We start from the raw sequence: 23,326 nt of genomic DNA on the forward strand, positions 1-23,326 counted from the left end.
AAACATAATGAAAACATTCCATTTTAAAAACAAGTTGTGATGGGCAATGAAAAGTGGACACCATACAATAATGTAGAACAGAAGAAATCATGCGGCAAGTGAAGTGAACCATGACCAACCCCACCAAAAGCCAGTCTTCACTGAAAGAAGGTGATTTTGTGAACATGGTGGGACTCCTCTATTCTGAGTTCCTTCCAGAAAACCAAACAATTCCAACAGTACTGCTCCCAACTAGACCAACTGAAAGTATCACTTGATGAAAAGCATCCAGAATTAGTAAACAGAAAAATGCATTATCTTCCATCAGGATGATGCTAGATCACAGGTTTATTTGACGACCAGGAAAAAACTGTTACAGCTTGGCTGGGAAGTTTTGATTCACTCACTGTATTTACGAGATACTGAAACTTCAATTCTCTTAACGGAAAAAATTTCAATTCCTTGGAAGACTGTATACAGCACCTGGAATAGTTCTTTGCTCAAAAAGAAAAAAAAGCTTTGGGAAGATGGAATTATAAAGTTGCCTGAAAAATGGCTGAAGGTAGTATAGCAAAATGATGAATAGGTTCCTCAATAAAGTTCTCAGTGCCCTTCATGGATTACAGCCTTATTGTGGCAAAGGGGCTTGTGTAACTCTGAAGCTGAGCCATGCCATGCAGGGCCACCAAAAACGGATGGGTCATAGTGAAGAGTTCTGAAAAAACAGGATCCACTGGAAAAAGAAATGGCAATTCACTCTTGTATTCTTGTTAGGAGAACCCCATTGATAGTATGGAAAGGTAAAAACATAGGACACTGGAAAATGAACCCCCCACCACAGGTTGGAAGGTGTCAAATATGCTACTGGGGAAGACTGAAGGGCAATCCTGAGAAACCTGTATGCAGGTCAAGAAGCAACAGGTAGAACAGTACATGGAACAACAGAGTGGTTCCAAATTGGGAAAGGAGTATGTCTAGGTTGTATGCTGTCACCCTGCTTACTTAACATGATGCAGAGTACATCATGTGAAATTCCAGGCTAGATGAAGCACAAGCTGGAATCAAGACTACGGGGAAAAACATTAATAACCTCAGATACGCAGATGACACCGTCTTCATGGCAGAAAGTGAAGAGGAGCTAAAGAGCTCCTTGATGAAGGTGAAAGAGAAGAGAAAAAAAGCTGGGTGAAAACTCAATATTCAAAAAATTAAGATCATGGCATCAAGTTTCATCACCTATGGCAAACAGATGGAGAAACAATGGAAACAGTGACAAACTTTTATATTCTTTGGCTCCAAAATCACTGCGGTGACTGAAGCCATGAAATTAAAAGATGCTCACTCCTTGGATCAAAGCTATCAAAAGCCTGGACAGTGTATTAAAAAGCATAGACATTACTCTGCTGACAAAGGAATGTATAGTCAAAGCTATGGTTTTTCCAGTAGTCATGTATGGATGTGAGAGTTGGACCATAAAGAAGGCTGAGAGTCAAAGAATTGATGCTTTTGAACTGTGATGTTTGAGAAGTCTTGAGAGTCCCTTGGATTGCAAGGAGATCAAACCAGTCAACCCTAAAGGAAATCAACCCTGAACTGGAAGGACTGATGCTGAAGCTCCAATACTTTGGCCACCTGATGTGAAGAGCTGACTCATTGGAAAATACCCTGATGCTGGGAAAGACTGAAGCCAGGAGAAGGGGATGACAGAGGATGAGATGGTTGGATGGCATCACTGACTCAATGAACATGAGTTTGAACAAGGTCTGGGAGATGGTGAAGGGACATGGAAGCCTGGCATGCTGCAGTTCTTTGGGTCTCAAAATGTTGGACATGACTGAGGGACTGAACAACAACTAGTAAGAATGAAGCAGGTGGGCCAAAGCAGGTCAGCTGTGTGTCTGGTGGTCAAAGTAAAGTCTGAAGCTGTCAAGAACAACACTGTATAGGAATCTGGAATGTTATGTCCATGAATCAAGGAAAATTGGACATGGTCAAGTAGGAGACGGCAAGATTGAACACTGACATCTTAAGAATCAGTGAACTAAAATGGACGGGAATGGGAGAACTTAATTCATATGACCATTATATCTACTACTATGGGAGAGAATCCCTTAGAAGACACAGAGCAGTCGTCATAGTCAACAAAACAGTCTGAAATGCATTACTTGGGTGTGAGCTCAAAAACAACAGAATGATCTCGGTTTGTTTCCAAGGCAAACCATTCAACATCCAGTAATCCAAGTCTATGCCCTGACCACTGATGCCGAAGAAGCTGAAGCTGACCAGTTCTATGAAGACCTACAACACCTTCTAGAACCAATACCCATAAAAGATGTCATGATAGGGGACCAGAGTGCAAATTAGGAAGTCAAGAAATACCTGGATTAACAGGCAAGTTTGGCCTTGGAGAACAAAATGAAGCAGGGCAAAGGCTGATGAATTATGTCAAGAGAATGTACTGCTAACTGATGCTACTGCTAAGTCACTTCAGTCGTGTCTGACTCTGTGCGACCCCATAGACGGCAGCCCACCAGGCTTCCCCATCCCTGGGATTCTCCAGGCAAGAACACTGGAGTGGGTTGCCATTTCCTTCTCCAATGCATGAAAGTGAAAAGTGAAAGTGAAGTTGCTTAGTTGTGTCCAACTCTAGCAACCCCATGGACTGCAGCCTACCAGGCTCCTCTGTCCATGGGATTTTCTAGGCAAAAGTACTGGAGTGGGGTGCCATTGCCTTCTCCGAGAGAGAATGTACCGGTCATAGCAAACACCCTCTAACAACAACACAAGAGATGACTCTACACATGGACATCACCAGATGGTCAATACCAAAATCAGATTGATTATATTCTTTGTAGTCAAAGATGGAGAAGCTCTATACAGTCAGTAAAAACAAGAGCTAACTGAGGCTTAGATCATAAGCATCTTAATGTAAAATTTAAGCTTACACTGAATAAACTAGGGAAAACCTCTAGGCCATTTAGGTACAACCTAAATAAAATCCCTTATGATTATACAGTAGAGGTAATGAATAGATTCAAGAGATCAGATCTGGTAGATAGAATGCCTGAAGAGCTACAGAATGAAGGTTCACAACACTGTACAGGAGACAGTTGCCAAAACCATCCTCAATAAAAAGAAATGCAAGAAAGCAAAGTGGTTGTCTGAGGAGACTTTATAAACATCTGAGGAAAGAGGACAAATGAAAGTCAAGGGAGAAAGGGAAAGACAAACTCAACTGAATGTAGAGCTTCAGAGAATAGTAAGGAGAGAGAAGGCCTTCTTACATAAACAATGCAAAGAAACAGGAAAACAATAGAATGGGAAAGACTATAGAGATCTCTTCAAGAAAACTGCAGATAACAAGGGAACATTTCATGTAAGAATGGGCATAATAAATGACAGAAATGGTAAGGACCTAAAATAGATTAAGAAGAGGTGGCAAGAATATATAGAACTACTATACAAAAAAGGTCTTAATGATCCAGATAACCATGATGATGTGGTCACTTACCTAGATTCAGATATCCTGGATTGTGAAGTCAAGTGGGCCATAGGAAGCATTATTACAAAACTATGGAGGTGACAGAATTCCAACTGAGCTATTTCAAATCCTAAAAGATGATGCTGTTAAAGTGCTGCACTCAATAAGTCAGCAAATTTGGAAAACTCAGCAGTGGCCACAGGACTGGAAAAGGTCAGTTTTCATTCTAATACTAAAGAAGGGCAATGCCAAAGAATGTTCAAACTGCCATACTACTGTGGTTACTTCACATGCTAGCAAGGTTATTGCTCAAAATCCTTCAAGCTAGGCTTTAGCAGTGTGTAAACGGAGAACTTCCAGATGCATGAGCTAGGTTTCAAAGAGGCAGCAGAGCCAGAGATCAAACTGCCAAAATTCATTGGATCATGGAGAAAGCAAGCAAGTTCCAGAAAATCATCTACTTCTGCTTCATTGACTATGCTAAAGCCTCTGACTGTTGATCACAACAAACTGAAAAATTCTTAAATAGCTGTGAATACCAGACCACCTTGTGTGTTAGTCTCTCAGTTATGTCTGACTTTTTGCTATCTCATGGACTGTAGCCCAGGCAGGGTCTGATGTCCATGGAATACCAAATCACCTTACACCCGTCTCCTAAAAAAATCTGTATGTGGGTCAAGAAGCAACAGTTATAACTGGACATGGAAAACAGACTGGTTTGTTCCATGGAACTAATGGAGTGGTTCAAAGTTGGGAAAGGAGTACGACAAGGCTGTATATTGTCACCCTGTTTATTTAACTTATATTCAGAGTATGTTATGTGGATTGCCAGGCTAGATGATTTGCAAGCTGGAATCAAGACTGCTGGGACAAATATCAATAACCTCAGATATGCAGATGTTACCAGTGTAATGGCAGAAAGTGAAGAGCAACTAAAGAGCCTCTTGATGAAAGTGAAAGAGTAGAGTGAAAAACCTGGCTTAAAACTTAACATTCAAAAAACTAAGATCATAGCATCCGGTCCCATCACTTCATGGCAAATAGATGGATAAAAAGTGGGAACAGTGACAGATTTTATTTTCTTGGGCTCCAAAATTACTGTTGATGGTGACTGCAGCCATAAAATTAAAAGACACCTGCTCCTTGGAAGGAAAGCTATGACAAACCTAGACAGTATATTACAAAGCAGAAACATCACGTTGCCGACAAAGGTATGTATAGCCAAAACTACGGGTTTCCCAGTAGTCATATATGGATGTGAGAGCTGGACCATAAAGAAGGCTGAGCTCCAAAGAATTGATCCTTTTGAATTGTGATGCTGGAAAAGAGTCTTCAGAGTCCCTTAGACTGCAAGGAGATCAAACCAGTCAATCCTAAAGGAAATCAACCCTGGATATTCATTGGAAGGACTGTTCCTGAAGCTCTAATACACTGGTCACCTGATGCTAAGAGTTGACTCACTGCAAAAGACCCTGGACCTGGGAAAAACTGAGAACAGGTGGAGAAGGGGGTGGCAGAGTTTGATATGGTTAGATAGCATCACCAACTCAATTGACATGAATCTGGGCAAACTCCATGAAATAGTAGAGAACAGAGGAACTTGGTGTGCTACAGTCCATGGGGTCACAAAGAGTCAGACATTGCTTAGTGACTAAACAACATCATCAACATTCTTGGTGAAAATAAAAAATCTGTCTCTTACTCAAAAACAAAAGGAACTTTTTGGCCAACCCAATAAATGCCAGGTATTAATATAAAAAGAGATTAGGTTAAATGAGTGAATTAGGCCTATAATTCAATGAAAAATTCTGTTTTACCATTTTAAAGTTAGCAAAACCATTGACCAAAAATATGGAAAAATATCAATAATTCCACACCTTCAAATAAGAGTTTGAGAGTCTTCCACAAATGAACTTACTTACAAAACAGAGAGAGGCTCACAGACTTAGAAAGCAAACTATGGTTGCTGAAGGGAAGGGACAGTTAGGGAGGTGGGGATGGTCAGGTACACACGTTATATTTAACATGGACAACCAACAAGGACCTATTGTATAGGACATGAAACTCTGCTCAATGTTATATGGCAGCCTGGACGGGAGTGGGTTTCGGGGAGAATGGATACATGTACATGCACGGCTGAGTCCCTTCACTGTTCACCTGAAACTATCACAACATTGTCAACTGGCTATACTACAGTGCAAAATAAAAAGTTTAAAAAAAAGTTTGAGAGTCTCCTAAGAAGCAAAGTTTTAAAAATACTTCAATAATATCTCAATTTAAAAGGCAGATGTTTTACATTATACTTTGTCTAAATTTTTGCCTTTTATGAATAAAGGCAACAGAATAACCTTTTGCTGTGTCCCATTTCAGATTTGAAACCCTATGTTCAGAAGATACCATTCATTTTTCTTTTTACCTCCTATTTATGTGGACTTTCTATAACCCAGTCCTTCTCAGTTTGAGATCATCAACTTAAAATAATCACTCATGTATATAGTTATATTAATATATGAACCTCATGGTAGGCATAAACCAAAAATCTATAATAGAGATGTACGCAAAAAAGAGAAAGGAATCCAAACTCGACTACTACAGATGGTCATCAAATCACAAGAGAAGAGAGCAAAAGAAAAAAGGAACAAAAGAGAACTATAAAAATACGCTGAAAACAAGTAACAAAATGTCAATAAGTATTAACCTATCAGTAATTACTTCAAATGTAAATGGACTAAAAGCTCCAATAAAAAAGACATAAAGTAGCTGAATGAATAGAAAACAAGATACACATTACTGCCTGCAAGAGACTCACTTGAGATCTACAAAAACACACAGGTTGAAAGTGAAAGGGACAAAGATTTTCCATGCAAATGAAGAAAAAGACAGTAAAAAGATAAAAAAGGGCACTATACAATGATAAAGGGATCAATCTGAAAAGAACACATAGCGAGTGTAAATGTAAAGCATTCAACATAGGAGAATCCAGATACATAAAGAATGTATTAATAAACATAATGGGAGAAATTGACAATAATACAATAGTAGGGGGCTACACCCCATTTACATCAATAGCCAGACCATCCAGACATAAAATTAATTTGAAAACACTGGTCTTAGATGACACACCAGACCAGACAGAATTGAACATATATGGAACATTTCATCAAAATAGCAGAATATACATTCTTTTCAAGTGTATGAAACAATCTCCAGGACAGATCACATGCTATGACACAAAATAAGTCTCAATAAATTTAAGAAGACTGAAATCATATTAATATGAAGCATCTTTTCTGACCACAATGCTATGAACGTGGAAATCAATTACAAGAAAAGAAACATAAACACAAACACATGTATTTTAAACAACATGGTACTAAACAATCAATGGGTCACTGAAGAAATCAAAGAGGAAATTAAAAAAAATATCTAGACACAAATGAAAATGCAAATACAATGACCCAAAATCTATGGGATGTAGCAAAAGCAGATATAAGACTGAAATTAAAACAAGTCTAGGGACTTCTTAGGTGGTCTGGTGGTTAAGAATCTGCCTGCCAATGCAGAGAACAAGGGTTTGACCCCTGGTCTGGCAAAGAGTTGGACACGACTGAGCGACTGAACTGACTGACTGACTGACTGGGAAGGTCTCACATGCCAGGGAGCAATTAAGCTGGTGCACTGCAACTACTGAGACCACACGGTCAAACTAGAGAGTAGCCCCTTCTCACAGCAACTAGAGAAAAAGCCAGTGCAGCAATGAAGATGCAGCACAGCCAAAATAAAATAAATAAGTCTACTTCAGGAAAGAAGAAAATTTTCAAACAAGTCATCCAACCTTATACCTAAAGGAACTAGAATATAAGAAGAAACAAAAACTAAAGTTAGAATTTTGAGCAAACTCCAGGAGATTGTGAAGAACAGGGAAGCCTGGCATATTGCAGTCCATGGGGCTGCAGAGAGTCGGACATGACTGAGCAACGGAACAACAACAAAGGTTAGTAGAAATCATAAAGATAACAATGGAAATGAATAAAATAGAGACTGAAAAAAACAAAAAAGATCAATGGAAAAAACAGTTGGTTCTTTGAAAAGAAACAAAATTTATAACCTTTAGCCAGATACATAAAAAAAAGACAAGCCACATAAATAAAATCAGAAATGAAAAAGGTTAAATTACAACTGATGCCACAGAAATATAAAGAAATATGAGAGGTTACTATGAACCATAATTTGCCAATAAAATGCACAAGCAATAATAAATACCTAGAAACATACAATCTCCAAAGACCCACCAGGCAGAAACAGAAAATATGAACAGATTAATCACCAGTAATGAAATTGAATCAGTAATATAAAAACTCCCAACAAACAAAAGTCCAGAACTAGATGGCTTCACAGGTGACTTCTACCAAACATTTAGAGAAGAGTTAATACCCATCCTTCTTAAACTATTCCAAAAAATTAAAGAGGAAAGGTCACTTTCAAACTCACCTTACAAGGCCAGCATTATGCTGATACCAAAACCATACAAAGATACCACACAAAAAAAATTTACAGATCAATATGCTTGAAGAACACATATGCAAAAAAATCTTCAGCAAATTATTAGCAAACCAAATTCAACAATACATTAGCAGAAAGATCATATACCATAATCAAGTGAGATTTATTCGAGGCATGCTAGGATGGTTTAATATCCACAAATCAATGTGACACACCATATAAACAATTGAAAACTAAAAAGTACATTATCTCAATAGGTGAAGAAAAAGCTTTCAGCAAAATTTAACATGCTTTATGATTAAAAACAAAAAACTCTCAACAAAGTGGGTAGAGATAGAACATACCTCAACATAATAAATGCCATATATGACAAATCACAGCCAACATCATACTCAATGGTGAAAAGCTGAAAGCAATGTCCTCTTAAGAGGATTAAGACAAAGATATTCACCCTCACTACTTTTATTCCACATAGTATTGGAAGTCCAAGCCATGGTAATCAGATTAAAAAATAAATAAAAGGAATACAATTTGAATGGAAAGAAGTAAAACTGCCATCCATGATATACTATATACAGAAATTCTTAAAGACTCCACCAAAAAACTATTACAACTAATACATGAATTCAGTAAAGTTATATAATATGAAACTAATATACAGAAAATTTCTGCATTTCTATATACTAATAATGAACTATCAAAAAAGACAAATTAAGAAAGCAATACCACTTAAAATTATATCAGAATGAATAAAATACATAGGAATAAATCTAACCAAGGAGTTTTGGAAAAGACTTGTACTTAGAAAACTGTAACATACTGACAAGGAACTGAAGATGACAACAAACAAATGCAAAGATACACCATGCTCAAAGACTGGAAGAAATTAAGATGGTAATGACAACCCTATATGCAAGACAGCAAAAGAGACACAGATGTAAAGGACAAACTTTGGACTCTGTGTGAGAAGGTGAGGGTGGGATGACTTGAGAGAACAGCACTGAAACATGTATATTACCATATGTGAAATAGACGACCAAACCAAGTTTGATGCATGAAGCAGGGCACTCTAAGCTGGTGCACTGGTACAACCCAGAGGGATGGGATGAGGAGGGAAGTGGGAGGGGGGTTCAGGACGTGGTGACACATGTACACCCAAAGCTGATTCATGTCAGTGTATGGCAAAAAACACAATATTGTAAAGTAATTACTTTAGCCTCCAATTAAAATAAATAAATCATTTTTTTGAAATGACCATACTACTGTCCAATGCAATCTGCAGGTTTAGTGCAATCCCTATTAAAATACCAAGAGCATTTTTCACAGAACAGGAACAAACTGTAAAATCTGTATGGAAACATAAAAACACCCAAATAACCAAAGCAATCTCTAGAGAGAAAAAATAAAGCATGGAGGTATCATGCTCCATGATTTCAAACTAAGCTGACCCTTGAATAATCATATATATCTTCTCTTCCTATCTAGGTTAAAAAAAATCCTTCAGAATAGGAACCAAATATGAAATTTTTTTTATCATCTACAGTGTCTTATTCAGAGATGAATATAAAATTCAAATGCTTTTAATATCAATATAGAACATTAAAGGATAAAAGATAAAATGTAATTGAAATCACATTATAATAATTACAGGAAAAACCAGAGATTCATGATTTTTCATTTTTTAATCTTTTATTACTTGATAGTGAAGAAAATGTTAATTTTTAGAGAGTCCTCAATGTTTGTTATAATGAGGTTAGATTTCAAGTAGGTAGTGATTCCAACATAGTTACTGATTAAAATGTTAAGTATTTTACCATTCTGCAGTTCTCTATTGGTTCCTGTTCAGTATACTTTATCTCTTTGAGAATGTGTGTTTAACAACCCACACCTACTAGAAAAGGCTATTTCAAATTAATGCAGCACCACTATCAATAGGGGCAAAGAAAGTTAATTAAATACTACCACAGTATCATTAAGTTACTTAATAGTTTTTCTATAAACACATAACAAATACTCACACTTACCTCTTTCAATTATAAAAGCAGCTAATGAGTTGCTACATTTCAGATAGTCTGATTGACTAGAAATTAGTTGACTAAATGTTTCTTTAACAATCTGTGAAATCTTTGCAAACTGAATATGTCTCCCTTCTAGAAAAAAAAATCAAATGCAACATGAATTTGAAGAACACTGTGCTTTATTCCAGAGGCCAGAATAACCTTTCACCTGAATGAGTTAATTTTCAGAGGTATGTAAGCAAATTTATAATTTATGTCATGACTGAGATTTTAAAGCATTCCATTCTAAAAGCATACAAGTTATTGAGCTGTTGGATAGATTTTTGTTTAAAAAAAGAAGCGCAAGTATTACAAATTAAAAGATTACTGATTTGTATTTGATAAAATATTGAAAAGTTATACAGGACACAAGACAATTCTCTGTTATAAGGGACTGTCCCACATTGTCTGACAAGCACAATCTCAGTGAAAACCAATAGTCTTCCCTAATCACTGTGATAATCAAAATATACTCCTTAGTATTTGCCCCACTGAGAACCACTAAATAGCACTAAACACTTAAACTCTTGATATTGTTCCATGTTCCTACCAAAAAAAAAAAAGAAAAAACCCAGACTTTGAAAGGAGATAAAGGTAGCTTAAAGTAATTAGGATTACTACAGAATTATAACCAAGAATATATATCAAAACTTACCCATGGACTTTTTAAAAAATATGAAAGTTTTGAGGTTCTGAGATAGGACCTTGGCCACCTATTGCTTGTGTGTATATATATATATATATATATGCTTGTGTATCCCTAGGGAAGAATCATTATTCTAGAGAATGAGAGGTTGCAGAATCACTTAATAGAGTATTTCTCAAAGTTTACTTGTTTACTAAGCCACTGAAAGTTCCTGATGTTCCATGATGGCTGCTAAGTAGTCTTATCAAATGGTTTGCAGTCCATGATATCTTCAGAGGAAAAAAGTAATGACACAATTTTGCTCTCATGCATTGCACATATATGAAACATATAAATATACTTTCATAGAAATTATTTTCTTACCTGCTTAATAAATATATTAAAAAGGCAAACAAATGATAAAAATTTTAACATTATTAGTCTTAGTTAATACAACTAATCAGGCCATTTACAAGTTTTTATTTATATTTGTCAAACTTGAATTTTTCTTTGTTAATATTGTCAAAGCTTTCTTAGCAAAAACAGGTAAAGTCACATCAAAAAGAGTTAAAGAACTTCATAAATAAAATCATAAAATGAAATTCTGAGGGAAAGAAGAATGAACTACTGGTTATATTCTTTTATCTAACCACAATGTGTGAAGGTATAAATTATTACAATTGCCTGCTAGCATATATTTCATTTAAATTTGCAAAAACCATTGTGCGGCATAAAAATTAGTTTTTGGTGTTAGTAAAAATGTATAGTGTATACTAAAAATATGAATGAGAAGTATTCAGCAACTTGGCTCTGCTTATCACCAAAATCTTATGATACAGGAGAAGCATACTCATTTAATGATATTTTAAAATGAAACCTTTTTTTCACTCCAACAGCAATATAAAAGGTGTATATTCAGAAGTCTTCCTCTCCAAATGCAACCACTATTATCAAGATGGATATTTTGATGAACAAAAATATAAACAAATAAATAAAAACATATACTACTTTAAAAAATAAAAACTGGGCATGCTAAAATCCACTCTGCAACTGGTCTTGGGCATCATTCAGAGGTAGACATTAGTGCTACCCTCCTTCTTAATGGTTCCAAAGAATGAATATAATTTGCTTCATCACGTCCTATATGGTTAGGCTTCCCTTGTGGCTCAGCTGGTACAGAATCTGCCTGCAATGTGAGAGACCTAGGTTTGATCCCTGTGTGGGGATGAAACCCTGGAGAAGGGAAAGGCTACCCACTCCAGTATTCTGGCCTGGAGAATTCCACAGACTGTATAGTTCATGGGGTCGCAAAGAGTCGGACAAGACTCAATGACTTTCACTTTGACTATATAGTTAGCAATTATTTTGTGCAATGACACAGAACAGAAAAATACACTGCAATTAATACTGACAGAACAAGAATTATGTGTGTGGCAGGACAATGTTTCGCTGCATATAAAAAGGTTGTACCTAAATATTATGAAGAACATTTAGAAGTTAACAACATACTGATAAAACTCTTGATCTTAACTGGCTGTTGAAGGAAATAATGAGTCCTGTGAATATAAACAAATCTTTGCTACTAAATGGATCTCTCATTAGCATGCATATGAATAAGGAGCAATACCATTTTTCCTATACATGTGTGCTGCTTGCTGAGGAAATAAAATGTTCTCACAAATCACTGGACGTGAAGGATGAGATAAAGCATTACATATATGATGTTAACACCATTTCCTTGATTTCCGGCTGCTAATTTCAAGTGATCCTTAGTATCATAAGGAACCTCAATCTATCTTTAGAACCAAAATATCGTTATATTAAGTGAAGATACAGTCCAGTAAAAATACGGCAAAGTAGACAGGCTGTGAAAAAATGATACCTTCCAAAACTGGCCCAAAAGGAGCTGTTCAGGAGATTTTTATGTATCTCAAATCTGTTCTTCAAAGTGATAATATTCAACTCCTGTGTTTACACATAAGCATGAAGAATGATATTTGTCCCTCCTTTCCTAACAGAGAATTGTTAATTTTTAACTTTTTAACTCCTTACCTGAGCCTACCAAACCTGACTCTACTCATGTATTTTTGTAAACACATTGTTAACCACATACTCAGGGTACCAGTAATCTGCATTATCTGCCCATGATCAACCTAAGATTCTTTCTACTATTCATTAAAAATGTCCACTGAATGTGAAAAGACTAGAGCCCCTTTCAATATTAAGAGATCATTCCTGTTGAAATGATCACTCACTGTCCTTCTGTTCATCAATTCCTATGATCATTAGATCAAGTGACAATATTTGACTGAATATATTTAACTATTGGTTGATTTTGCCTTTTGAATGTGCCTATTTCCCCTGGTCTAGTAGTTTTACTTGAAACAAGCACACAAATGTACACAGCCTTTTTCTGTCTCAGAAAGACCATGGAAAACCAAGCCTGAAAGTGTTTTCAAATCCTAATCCTCAGACCTGGAAAGGACAAAGAAAGAAATGCCCTTCTTCATTTTAGATCTGCAAATACTCTAAATTTTAAAGTCTGAAGTGTTACTACTATGTAGGCAATGTAGAAATTAAGGATAATTTCCTGCCTTTCAGGAGATTAACAATCTAATGGTAAAAGTATACAACAATCACCATATAGTGTTGAATAGAATAAATACTACAATAAAATAATAGCAGTTACTATTTAGTGAGCACCTACTGTGGGCCAGGCACTGATCAAGATTTTGTACATGCATAAATTAATTTAAACCTCACAATAACCCTATGAGGCAGTTATTATTGTAGCCATTTTACAGGTAGAGAAATTAAGGTGTACAGAGAGAAGTAAGTGGTTATAGGTCACACAACTAGTAACTTTAATTGCAGTTACAGTTTTCTTGAGGTTGAGTAACAACTAACATTAAAAGAAAGTGAACAGATTGAAATGACTATCCCAACCATCAAGCACCAGAAAGTCACTGGATTTCATTAATGACCAGGCCACCAAAGCACAGAATTTTCAAAAAAGCAGTTACATGATATTGATAAGTCATCTCTTCATAGGAAAAAAGCCACTTCTTCAATTGTTCCTCTCCAATTTTATTATTTGTCTAATTTTTAGCAGAGTATGGAAGGAAATACTCATCTTTGTAGAAGTGTGACAGGTTTGAATAATAAAATACTAATGCACATTTTCATACCTATGCATATTTTAATTGTATGCTGTTATAATTTTTAATTGGGTTAATCTTCTTTTAAAAATTATCATAAAGGACTTTCCTACCATAATGTACTTTTGAAACATATACTGGTTCAGGTGAAACAATAGGTTCTGCAGGGATAGGAGGAGGACCTGTAAATAAAACAAAATCATAAGGTAAAAATGAAACTTAAATGTTCAAAAGGGCAGGTATAATACTATTCTGTAATAAAACAACAATCCAAGAATGATTGTTTTTTCTATATACTTCTGCCAACTCTAGGCCATCAATTATCCATTAGCTCAGCCTTTCTAAATGTGTTTATTATACTGAAATCAATTATACAAACACCAAATTATACATTTCTGGTTCCCTATTCTTATGCTACTATATAGCTTGCTTTGTAACAGATTCAACATTCTGAAAATCGGTTAAAATTAAACCCTAGTTTAAATGCTTATGAACAATTTTACATTTACAGTAATACCAGGTAAAACATTTGTAAGATATTTGTATTTAATATTCTATCAAAAATTTAATTTAGTAAGTAAAAATTATCATTTTACCAGAGTATTTTGTAGGGGAATACTTCAAAGTTTTCTAAGTTATTTATTTAAATGAACTTGTTAAATGAGTAATTTAAAGACCTAAACATAATTCAGAAACAATTTCATTCTTTTGTGCCAGTAGCACAATAAAAATAATTGACATGAAAAAAAGTTTTCTAAGTTTTTTACCCAATTCTTTGCAATAGCTTTCTATTTGGTTCCAAATTAGGGAATCCAGGAAAAACAAGAAAAAAGCAGGACACTAAATCAAAGGGACAAAAAAGATCAGTAAAGTTTAAATGAAAAAAGTCCAGGAGCAAAGGTTCAACTAAAGTAGTTAGCATCTCTCAAGAATCATTCATAAAGACAAAGGCAGTAAACAGAACTGCTACTCTGTACCTCACTTTGAGTAAAATGAAAAACTGGTTGAAAACACAGAAATTAACAAAGAAGGATTGACAATGTCATCTTGGGGTTCACATTAGTTAAGTAAATGTTGACTATAGTTAGATATATACACTCTGAACTTTAGATAAGCACAACTCTAAAAACTCAGAGGAAGACGGATTTTTTTCCCATCTGTTCAGTGGGTGAAATGAAAACTAAAGATATTAATCTTGTTTATCAAGCACAAATGCTTTCAATAAATAAGAAAATGTGACTGTACAAGTTGGTCTACATTTTGAAACACCATAAACAAACAGGGAAAATAATCTTGAAAAAGAAGAAGAAAGTTGAAGGACTCACACTTCATGATTTCAAAACTTAATACTAAAGTGACAGTAATCAAAACTGTGGTAATGTCATATAGACCAATGAAATAGAATAGAGAGTGCAAAAATAAATTTTTTAAAAGGCCTTGGAGGGAGGAGGTAGGAGGGTTCAGGATGGGGAGCACATGTATACCTGTGATGGATTCATTTTGATATTTGGCAAAACTAATACAATTATGTAAAGTTTAAAAATAAAAAAAATAAATAAAAAATTAAAAAATAAAAGGGCTTCAAATAATCCTCAACAAGAGCACCACTACCATTCAATAGGGGAAATGACAGCTCAGTTCAGTTGCTCGGTTGTTTCTGACTCTGTGACCCCATGGACTGCAGCTGCCAGGCTTCCCTGTTCATCACCAACTCTCAGAGCTTGCTCAAACTCAGGTCCATCAAGTTGGTGATGCCATCCAACCATCTCATCCTCTGTCATCCCCTCCTCCTCCTGCCTTCAATCTTTCCCAGCATCAGGGTCTTTTCTAATAAGTCTAATGAGGGGAAAGAACAGTCTTTTCTAAAAATGATGCTGGAAAAACTAGATATTCACATGCAAATAAATGAAGTCAGATCCCTTAAATAACACTATTATACAAAAATTAACACAATATGGATCAAAGACTCAAACATCAGAGCTAAAACTATAAAATTCTTATAAGAAAACATGGGAAAAGCTTCATGACACCGGATCTGGCAATGATTTCTTGGACATGATGTCAAAGGCACAGGAAACAAACAAAAAAATTGACAAACTGGACTTTTTCAAAACTCAATGGACATGGGTTTGGGTAGACTCCGGGAGCTGGTGATGGACAGGGAGGCCTAGTGTGCTGTGGGTCGTAAAGACTGGGACATGACTGAGTGACTGAACTGAACTGAAAGAAAGTTTAGTCATAATTAATGCATTTCTGTCATTCTTTGAGAAAACAATGTTCAATATTAAAATGCTATCACAGAGACGGGAAAATGCTACTTTAATGTTCACAAAAAAGGAAAATATAAATGTTTAGAAACTAAAAATTATAGCCAAAGGGCAGAAGATTTGCTAGCCCTAGATAAACATTTTGAAAACTTTTAGGGAAATGCATTTTTCATGATTCAATTGTAAATATCCTTTTCTAGTAATTAAATTAGAAATTGGGAAATTCTGTAGATATGTTTTAACTTGATTTCAACAAAGTATTTTAATTCTTTGAGGGTATAAGTTGGGTCTTATTTGAGTCTAGATTCCCAGTGTTTATCACAGCCCCTGAAACACGCACGCATGTGTGCATGCTCAGTCATGTCCTCTTTGCAACCCCATATGGGCTGTAGCCCACCAGGCTCCTTTGCCCATGGAATTTTCCAGGCAAGAATACTGGAGTGGGTCGCCATTTCCTCCTTCAGGGAATCCTCCTGATCCAGGGATCAAATTCACATTTCCTGCATCTTGTGTATTGGCAGGTGGCTCCTGGGAAAACTGTCTGAAACATAGCAGATCTTCAAACCACAGATTTAGTGATTTGAATGTATGCAATGGTTGGAAAGAAACAGGGAAAATATTTCTGGGCACATACCTAAGTGTGTTGATAGCTTATAAAAAATTATATAGAGAGATTTTTCCATTAATAAACTGCCAATATATGTAAGACAGCAAAATCGCGTCTAGTCCTAAAAAATTAATAAATCTGAAATACAGGGAGCAGAAATATGAAAATTAACAAAATACTTCCTGAGTAGTTATTTAATCCAAACTATGACAAACTATTTTTAAAATAATGAAATATACACATCAAATTTGAGACGTGGCAAAATAGATCACTTTTAATTATTAAATAATGGTTTTACTTAAACAGAAAAATTAAAATATATGAAATACAGATTGTACTTTAAGAACAAAATGACCTTAAGGGAAGTATTACAAAAGATATACTACAATTAACAAGTTATAAACAAAAAAAAAGTCCAGTCATAAAACAAAGTGATAATTTGAATTTAAAAATAGTCAACTGTCACTGTTTAAATCAAATTTAAGTGTTTTTCTTTATTGAAGTTGCCTCATTTATAGGGAAAACAAAATGTAATCTAAATGAACTCAAAACCAAAATGAATAAATTAAAAAAAATCAAAATGAATGAATACTGAAAAAAACTGTTACTGTTTACTATGCTAACACATATATTCCTCAAATTGATTAATAACCTCTGTTAATTGATTATGTTACTCTTCACCAAGCACTGGTTAAAGGCTTTGCATGCGTTATTTATTGAATTCTAAAATGACAGATATAGGAGGTATCTATCTTTGTCTCCATTTTTGAAATGATGAAACTAAGGCTTAGAAGGCAAACAACTTATCTGTCCAGGGACAATACTCAAGACAGAGCAATCTATTTCTGGAGTTTACACTCTCAATCTACTTGCTGTGTTACCTTGCTGCTGCTGCTGCTAAGTCGCTTCAGACTGACTCTGTGCAACCCCATAGACGGCAGCCCACCAGGCTCCCCCGTCCCTGGGATTCTCCAGGCAAGAACACTGGAGTGGGTTGCCATTTCCTTCTCCAATGCATGAAAGTGAGAAGTGAAAGTGAAGTCGCTCAGTCCCGTCCGACTCTTAGTGACCCAATGGACTGGAGCCTACCAGGCTTCCCTGTCCATGGGATTTTCCAGGCAAGAGTACTGGAGTGGGGTGCCACTGCCTTAGGCCCTTATTTTCGCAAGCAATCCTACCATTATCAAATTTAACACAAGCAAATATCACAAAAATTGCATAAAAACCTGTCCATGTTAAATGTATAGTTTAGGAGCATAACAAGAATCCAATAAATTAAAGAAAAAACTAAGTTTCAGTACTCAAACCCATAACAAAGTTACTAGTCAGTTCAGCAACATGTTTATATCTTTGGTGCTAAAATATATAAGAGTATTTTAACTACTATCAAATAACTCAGCAATCAGCAAAAGAAGGAAATAATTCAAATTCTGCTACCTCTATCGTGCAGTTGGCAAGTAACTTCATTATTGTAAATCTTTCAGATGACTCTTTCTGGAAAATGAAGCATTTTACAACACTACTTTATACTAAAAAATATTTACCTGATGTTTCTGAAATTCTTGGTTCAGGTTCATTCAGCTGTAGAAGCTCATCAAGAGCTAATTTTGCTGCATTGGATCTAGACTCCTTTTTGTTTTGTCCCAGTCCAGTCTTGTATTGAATACCATCCACCACAGCACAGAAAGCAAAATATGGTCCCATAACATTACCTTGAAAAGTAACTCAGAGTAAGTTGTAATACTTCACAGAATGATCTTACAAAAGATGTCTGTTACATAGGAAAACATTCCAGTACAACTTCATAAAACAATCTCAGCTTGACAGTTTTTCTGTAGGGCCAATACAGGTTTTAAGTATAGCTGAGTGGACCCCTCAACTTGTTCTGAGGAAAACTTCAAGCAGCTAGTGTGGCTTCAGATTCAGCATCAACAATAGGGCCAACTTTAGAGTACATGTCACACACAGAGTGACAGTGTCTTGTATAATGCCTGGCAGTGGTAGGCATTCAAATGTCTATCTAATGATCAATGAAAGGGAAAATGTGGAGCATCTGGCAACACGTCTCCTTTCAAACCTCAGTACCGATGAAGTTGAATTTTTCCAGTCCTCTGAGTGCCCTGATACTCTTAAAAGCTCCAGAACAGAAGGAATTCCTTTGAAGAAATCCTATGTTTAGAACAGTCTTATGGACTCTGTGGGAGAGGGAGAGGGTGGGAAGATTTGGGAGAGTGGCATTGAAACATGTAAAATATCATGTAGGAAACAAGTTGCCAGTCCAGGTTCGATGCACGACACTGGATGCTTGGGGCTGGTGCACTGGGATGGCCCAGAGGGATGGTATGGGGAGGGAGGAGGGAGGAGGGTTCGGGATGGGGAACACATGTATGCCTGTGGCGGATTCATTTTGATATTTGGCAAAACTAATACAATTATGTAAAGTTTAAAAATAAAATAAAATTAGAAAAAAAAACACTTAAATTTTGCTATTGTGAGTACAAAAGCAAATTAATAATGTTTTTAATGTTCATGCTGAATTCAAAATAGGAAATTATCCTCATAAACTTCCACTGAGTTTAAAAGAACTAAAATAACTGTTGTATTAGTTGTTTTCACTTATCTTTTATTTTAATAACATGTTTATCTTTCCTACTTCTTAATTTAAATAATGGAATAAAATGTTCTTCAGTAAAAAAAAAAAAAAAAAGAAATCCTATGTTTCTATCAGAGTCACAGAAACAATCCAAATCCATCACAGCTTTAGGGTGCATAGTGGGGATTTACATGGGAAACCAAAACAAACAATAATAAAAAAGATATTCTAAAGAACAAAACTGTTCAATCATCCAAAATTCCCAGAAAAAGTATCTTTACACAATTACATTTACCTAGTTTTCATATTTTCCTGATGAAAAATAAAATGGAATCCTCTCCTAATTTTACTTTTTGGTATTCAGACTATAGCCTTCCTAATAGTGTTAGTTGCTCAGTCATATCTGACTCTTTGTGACCCCATGGTCTGCACCAAGCAAGGCTCCTCTGTCCATGAAATTCTGTAGACAAGGATACTGGAGTGGGTTGCCATGCCCTTCTCCAGGCAATCTTCCCAACCCAGGGATCAAACCGAGTCTCCTGCCTTGCAGGCAGATTCTTTACAGTCTGAGCCACCAGGGAAGTATAGGAGGCCTTTAAGAAACTTAAGTCTTTACTTTGGTTACAAATGGCTAGGTACACTGTCACTCCACATAAGCCTCTTTATTATTATTTTCTCACATACTCCAATAACTGCTAGGTTTTTAAAATGTACAACAAGATTTTATAAGCAACTCCAGACTGGATCAGGGTAAACTGCTTTCCTCCCAACATCTATGATCTCAGTTTCCCAAATTTCTTCCTTCATGATCACCTGAGTTCCAATCCAAATTGAGTAAACCTGGGACTCATATTTTTAACAAGTGGCCCAGATGATTCTTATGTTTGAGATACTATGCATCAAATTTGTTAATAAGTATCCTGTATCAGAGAGATGAGACTTTAAGCTTCATCTTGTTTCTGCCCCAGGTTCTTAAACTTTACCGTCATCTAAATCCACACTACCTAGCTGGTTTAAAAATACTGATACTGTGTTTTTTCTATCAAATCTACAGAATTAGGTAATTCGACACTACTATGCACATGAAATGAACACTATGAACAATCACTTGGGTTGTGTTTTTGAGTTTTGCTTAGTTCAATTAAGAGTTGACCAACAGAATGGCAGAAAGCTAACTAATTACAGAAAAATTCAGTCTATAGTATTGAACACATCCAGTTATCCAACCTACAGTGACAGGACTAGGAAAACTCTACCTTTTTTTTGTCACCTGTTAATGTACTGCTGTTTCACCCAAATCAATGACTAGAAATTTGGCTTCACTATGACAATCTACTACATATAGTAGCTCTAAGATCCCTATTGTTAACAGTATCAGTAACAGAAAATTAAAGAAAGGAAACTACTTGATAATGTGTGTGTGTGTACACACACATATGCACACATATGAAGATTTTTAAAGATTGTGCTCCTTTGCTTCACATGCTTTTAGCCTATCAATGCCTCTTAAGAGCAGGGGGCAGTTTAAGAGAGAACAGAGAAATTAAGTCACGGGCAAGTCTTCACAGAGAGACTGAGTCACCTAAGTGCTATTTTCCCTTCTAACTTTTATATTTCAGAAGCCAAATTTGACTGTAATTCTTGTCAGGCATCATCATCACAGAATACTCATAAAAATAATCAGTCCAAATATTTAACATCCCTACAAAAGCATGTTTATGCTATAAGGAGTACCTAGTTACACTTGAAAATAATCTACATGGCTGATGAGATTTCCGTTTAGCCATACACAAAAAATTAAAATTCAGTGATTGTAAAATTTTTGTATGAGTAAATTTAGAGTTTCAAAATGCTAAAATATGAATATAAACATTTATGAAGTATCCTTGTCAAAACATACTAGTAATTATCCAACTCTGACCTTAGGTGAATAAAGAAAATTAATTTAGTGCCACATATATACTCTCCTTTTAATAGGAAAATATTTTCTATATTGTAACAACCAGATACAACTTTTTACTTGCCTGTTGTCACTGTTTCCTTCAGGTCAAGCTGAACCCGCTGCATTTGTGCAAACTGGTGCAAGGCTGATACAGGATTTATCTCTCCACGTTTGTATTTCATTATAAATTCTTTAGGTATTTTTTTCGGTGGAAGGACAGGATTTGAAATAGATGAAAGACCTTTGGAAAGCAATGGTTCTGGAAAATTACCTAAAAATAAATGTTTATGCTTGTCAATTTGGTTAAATTAAATAGAGTAATAAGACAAGCAAAAGCACTAAACCCTTCCCTAAAATGGAAGACAATTCTACACGCACAGTCACATGTGTTTTTCATCAAAAATGTTTCTACTACTAAAGAAGTTTAACCTGTTACGTATATACCTTCTGAAGTACTAAGGCTATTGTGCAAAGTGCTGTTATTGTCAAAGTATAAAGTGATATCAAAGAATCATAGGATTTCAGTGATGTCAAGGTCTTCAGAGGCTAAGTCATTTTTACACATGAGGTCACTGAGGCCTAGAATGTAGTTAGATTTGGTACCAGAACCTAGAGTCTGCTTTCGATTCACTATTTTTACCTTTTAAGTTGAATTCAACTGAATTTTTACTGTGTGTGTCCTGGCTTTACACTTAACACTACAGTGATATGTGGAATATAACCCCTTATAAATCCAGTTCTTTCCTGAAAGGCATAAACACAGACTCACTTCAAAAAGGCAAGACACATTGGAAGTGGTCTTGTGCTCAAGTGGTAAAGAACAATTAAGAGAACAGCCAGGGGAAGCATTTCTACTGGGCTGGGAGTAAAATCCAAGTTTCAGTTGGGACATGGCCACAGGTAAATGGATATATATTCTGGAAACAGTGAAACCAGAAGCTCATCAAAACTGACTGGACATCCCAGAATCTTATAGAACTTAGGCATTATTACAAATGTAAAAGAGTTTGTACCCGTCACTTGAGTAACCTTGGATGCCATGTTTGACAGGCTGTAACTTTCCGAGGAATATCCTGTGGGTGTAGTTACCGTCTGGGCTGATGGCTGAACTGGCAAGTTCTTTTTCAGCATCTGGGCAAAGCTAGGGACCCGAGAACTCTGAAACCAGTCATTGTTTCCAGACATTTTCTCACCTACAAATTGTTAAGAAAATTAGCAGAAAATTTAAAAAGTACTATGTAAACTAAAAAACTTACTCTGAAATAAAAACAACCACATTCCAATACATTCCCATACATGGCCTGTATACACACACACACACTCCCATGACAAGCACTCCCATGATGTCATGACTGCTTTGTGACCAGTTTTATGGTGACAGAACTGTCTCCCAAACCCCTCCCCAAAGCACTTCTACAAGGAGGAAAGGAGGGACGACGTGGTTTTTGGTGAAAAGCCTTTCTCAGGGGTCAGGGGAAAAAAAAAAAAGGAAAAGAAAACAAAAATTTGAGACCCCTCCAGTGGCCACCCGGTTGGCGGCCTCCTGAGCCCCAGCCTAACTCCCACCCACCAGTATTGTCCTTCTTGCCCGGCTGGCCGGACTCCGCTGGCGGGCTACTCTGACCGAGCCGCAGGCCAGGTCGCAGGCCGGGGGCTCGCCGGCCGGCCGCCGACGACGCCGTTGCTTCTTTCTCCCGGCCTCAACCTCTCACTTCAGACGGCTTGGCCCGAGAGCCACGCGGCCAGAAGGGCGTCTTTCAAAAGCCTCCTCGTGGAGTCACCACAGGACCGGGCGGACGCCCCACGCAGGCCTCATCCAATCACCAACCGTCCTTTCGGCCCGCGCTTCCGCCCCCGCGCCTGAGCCAGCGCGTGCCTGCCGAGCTCCAAGGCTTGCGATGCCAAGTGACGCAATGATGTTGGGCGTCGCGCATTGCGCATGTTCAAGGCCTCGAGATACTACAGGTTTTCCGTATGTAGGTAGCTGGGCCCATTGGCCTCTTTGTCTGCTGGGAAAGGCAGATAAGATCACACAGTTCAGCCCCTTCACTCTCCTGCCTGATGCCCTCCACGCACACCTGCCTGGTACTCCTTCCATCCCGACATAGCACTGG

General features: G+C 36.5%; 1 protein-coding gene across 10 annotated transcripts in view; it reads right to left on the reverse strand.

Annotated features, from left to right (window-relative positions):
• The window catches only part of ADAD1 (adenosine deaminase domain containing 1), an 87,602-nt gene extending 64,671 nt beyond the window's left edge, over positions 1-22,931 (reverse strand). For 3 of the 10 annotated variants that reach the window (XM_086346886.1, XM_086346881.1, XM_086346882.1), the window contains exons 1-6: positions 22,783-22,931; positions 22,226-22,405; positions 21,295-21,483; positions 18,222-18,389; positions 13,917-13,985; positions 9,988-10,113 (exon numbers count right to left, since the gene is read on the reverse strand). In XM_086346886.1, the coding sequence (XP_086203012.1) occupies positions 9,988-10,113; positions 13,917-13,985; positions 18,222-18,389; positions 21,295-21,483; positions 22,226-22,397 (724 nt within the window). In that variant the 5' untranslated portion in view covers positions 22,398-22,405; positions 22,783-22,931. The remainder of the gene's footprint in view (positions 1-9,987; positions 10,114-13,916; positions 13,986-18,221; positions 18,390-21,294; positions 21,484-22,225; positions 22,406-22,782) is intronic. The other 7 variants (XM_086346889.1, XM_086346883.1, XM_086346885.1 and 4 more) reach the window with 3 other exon arrangements.
• Between the last annotated feature and the right edge of the window lie 395 nt (positions 22,932-23,326).

Source organism: Bos grunniens, chromosome 17 (assembly GCF_055505025.1).
Source record: "Bos grunniens cultivar Pamir isolate PY7600 chromosome 17, Bosgru_T2T1.0, whole genome shotgun sequence".
NCBI lineage: Eukaryota > Metazoa > Chordata > Mammalia > Artiodactyla > Bovidae > Bos > Bos grunniens.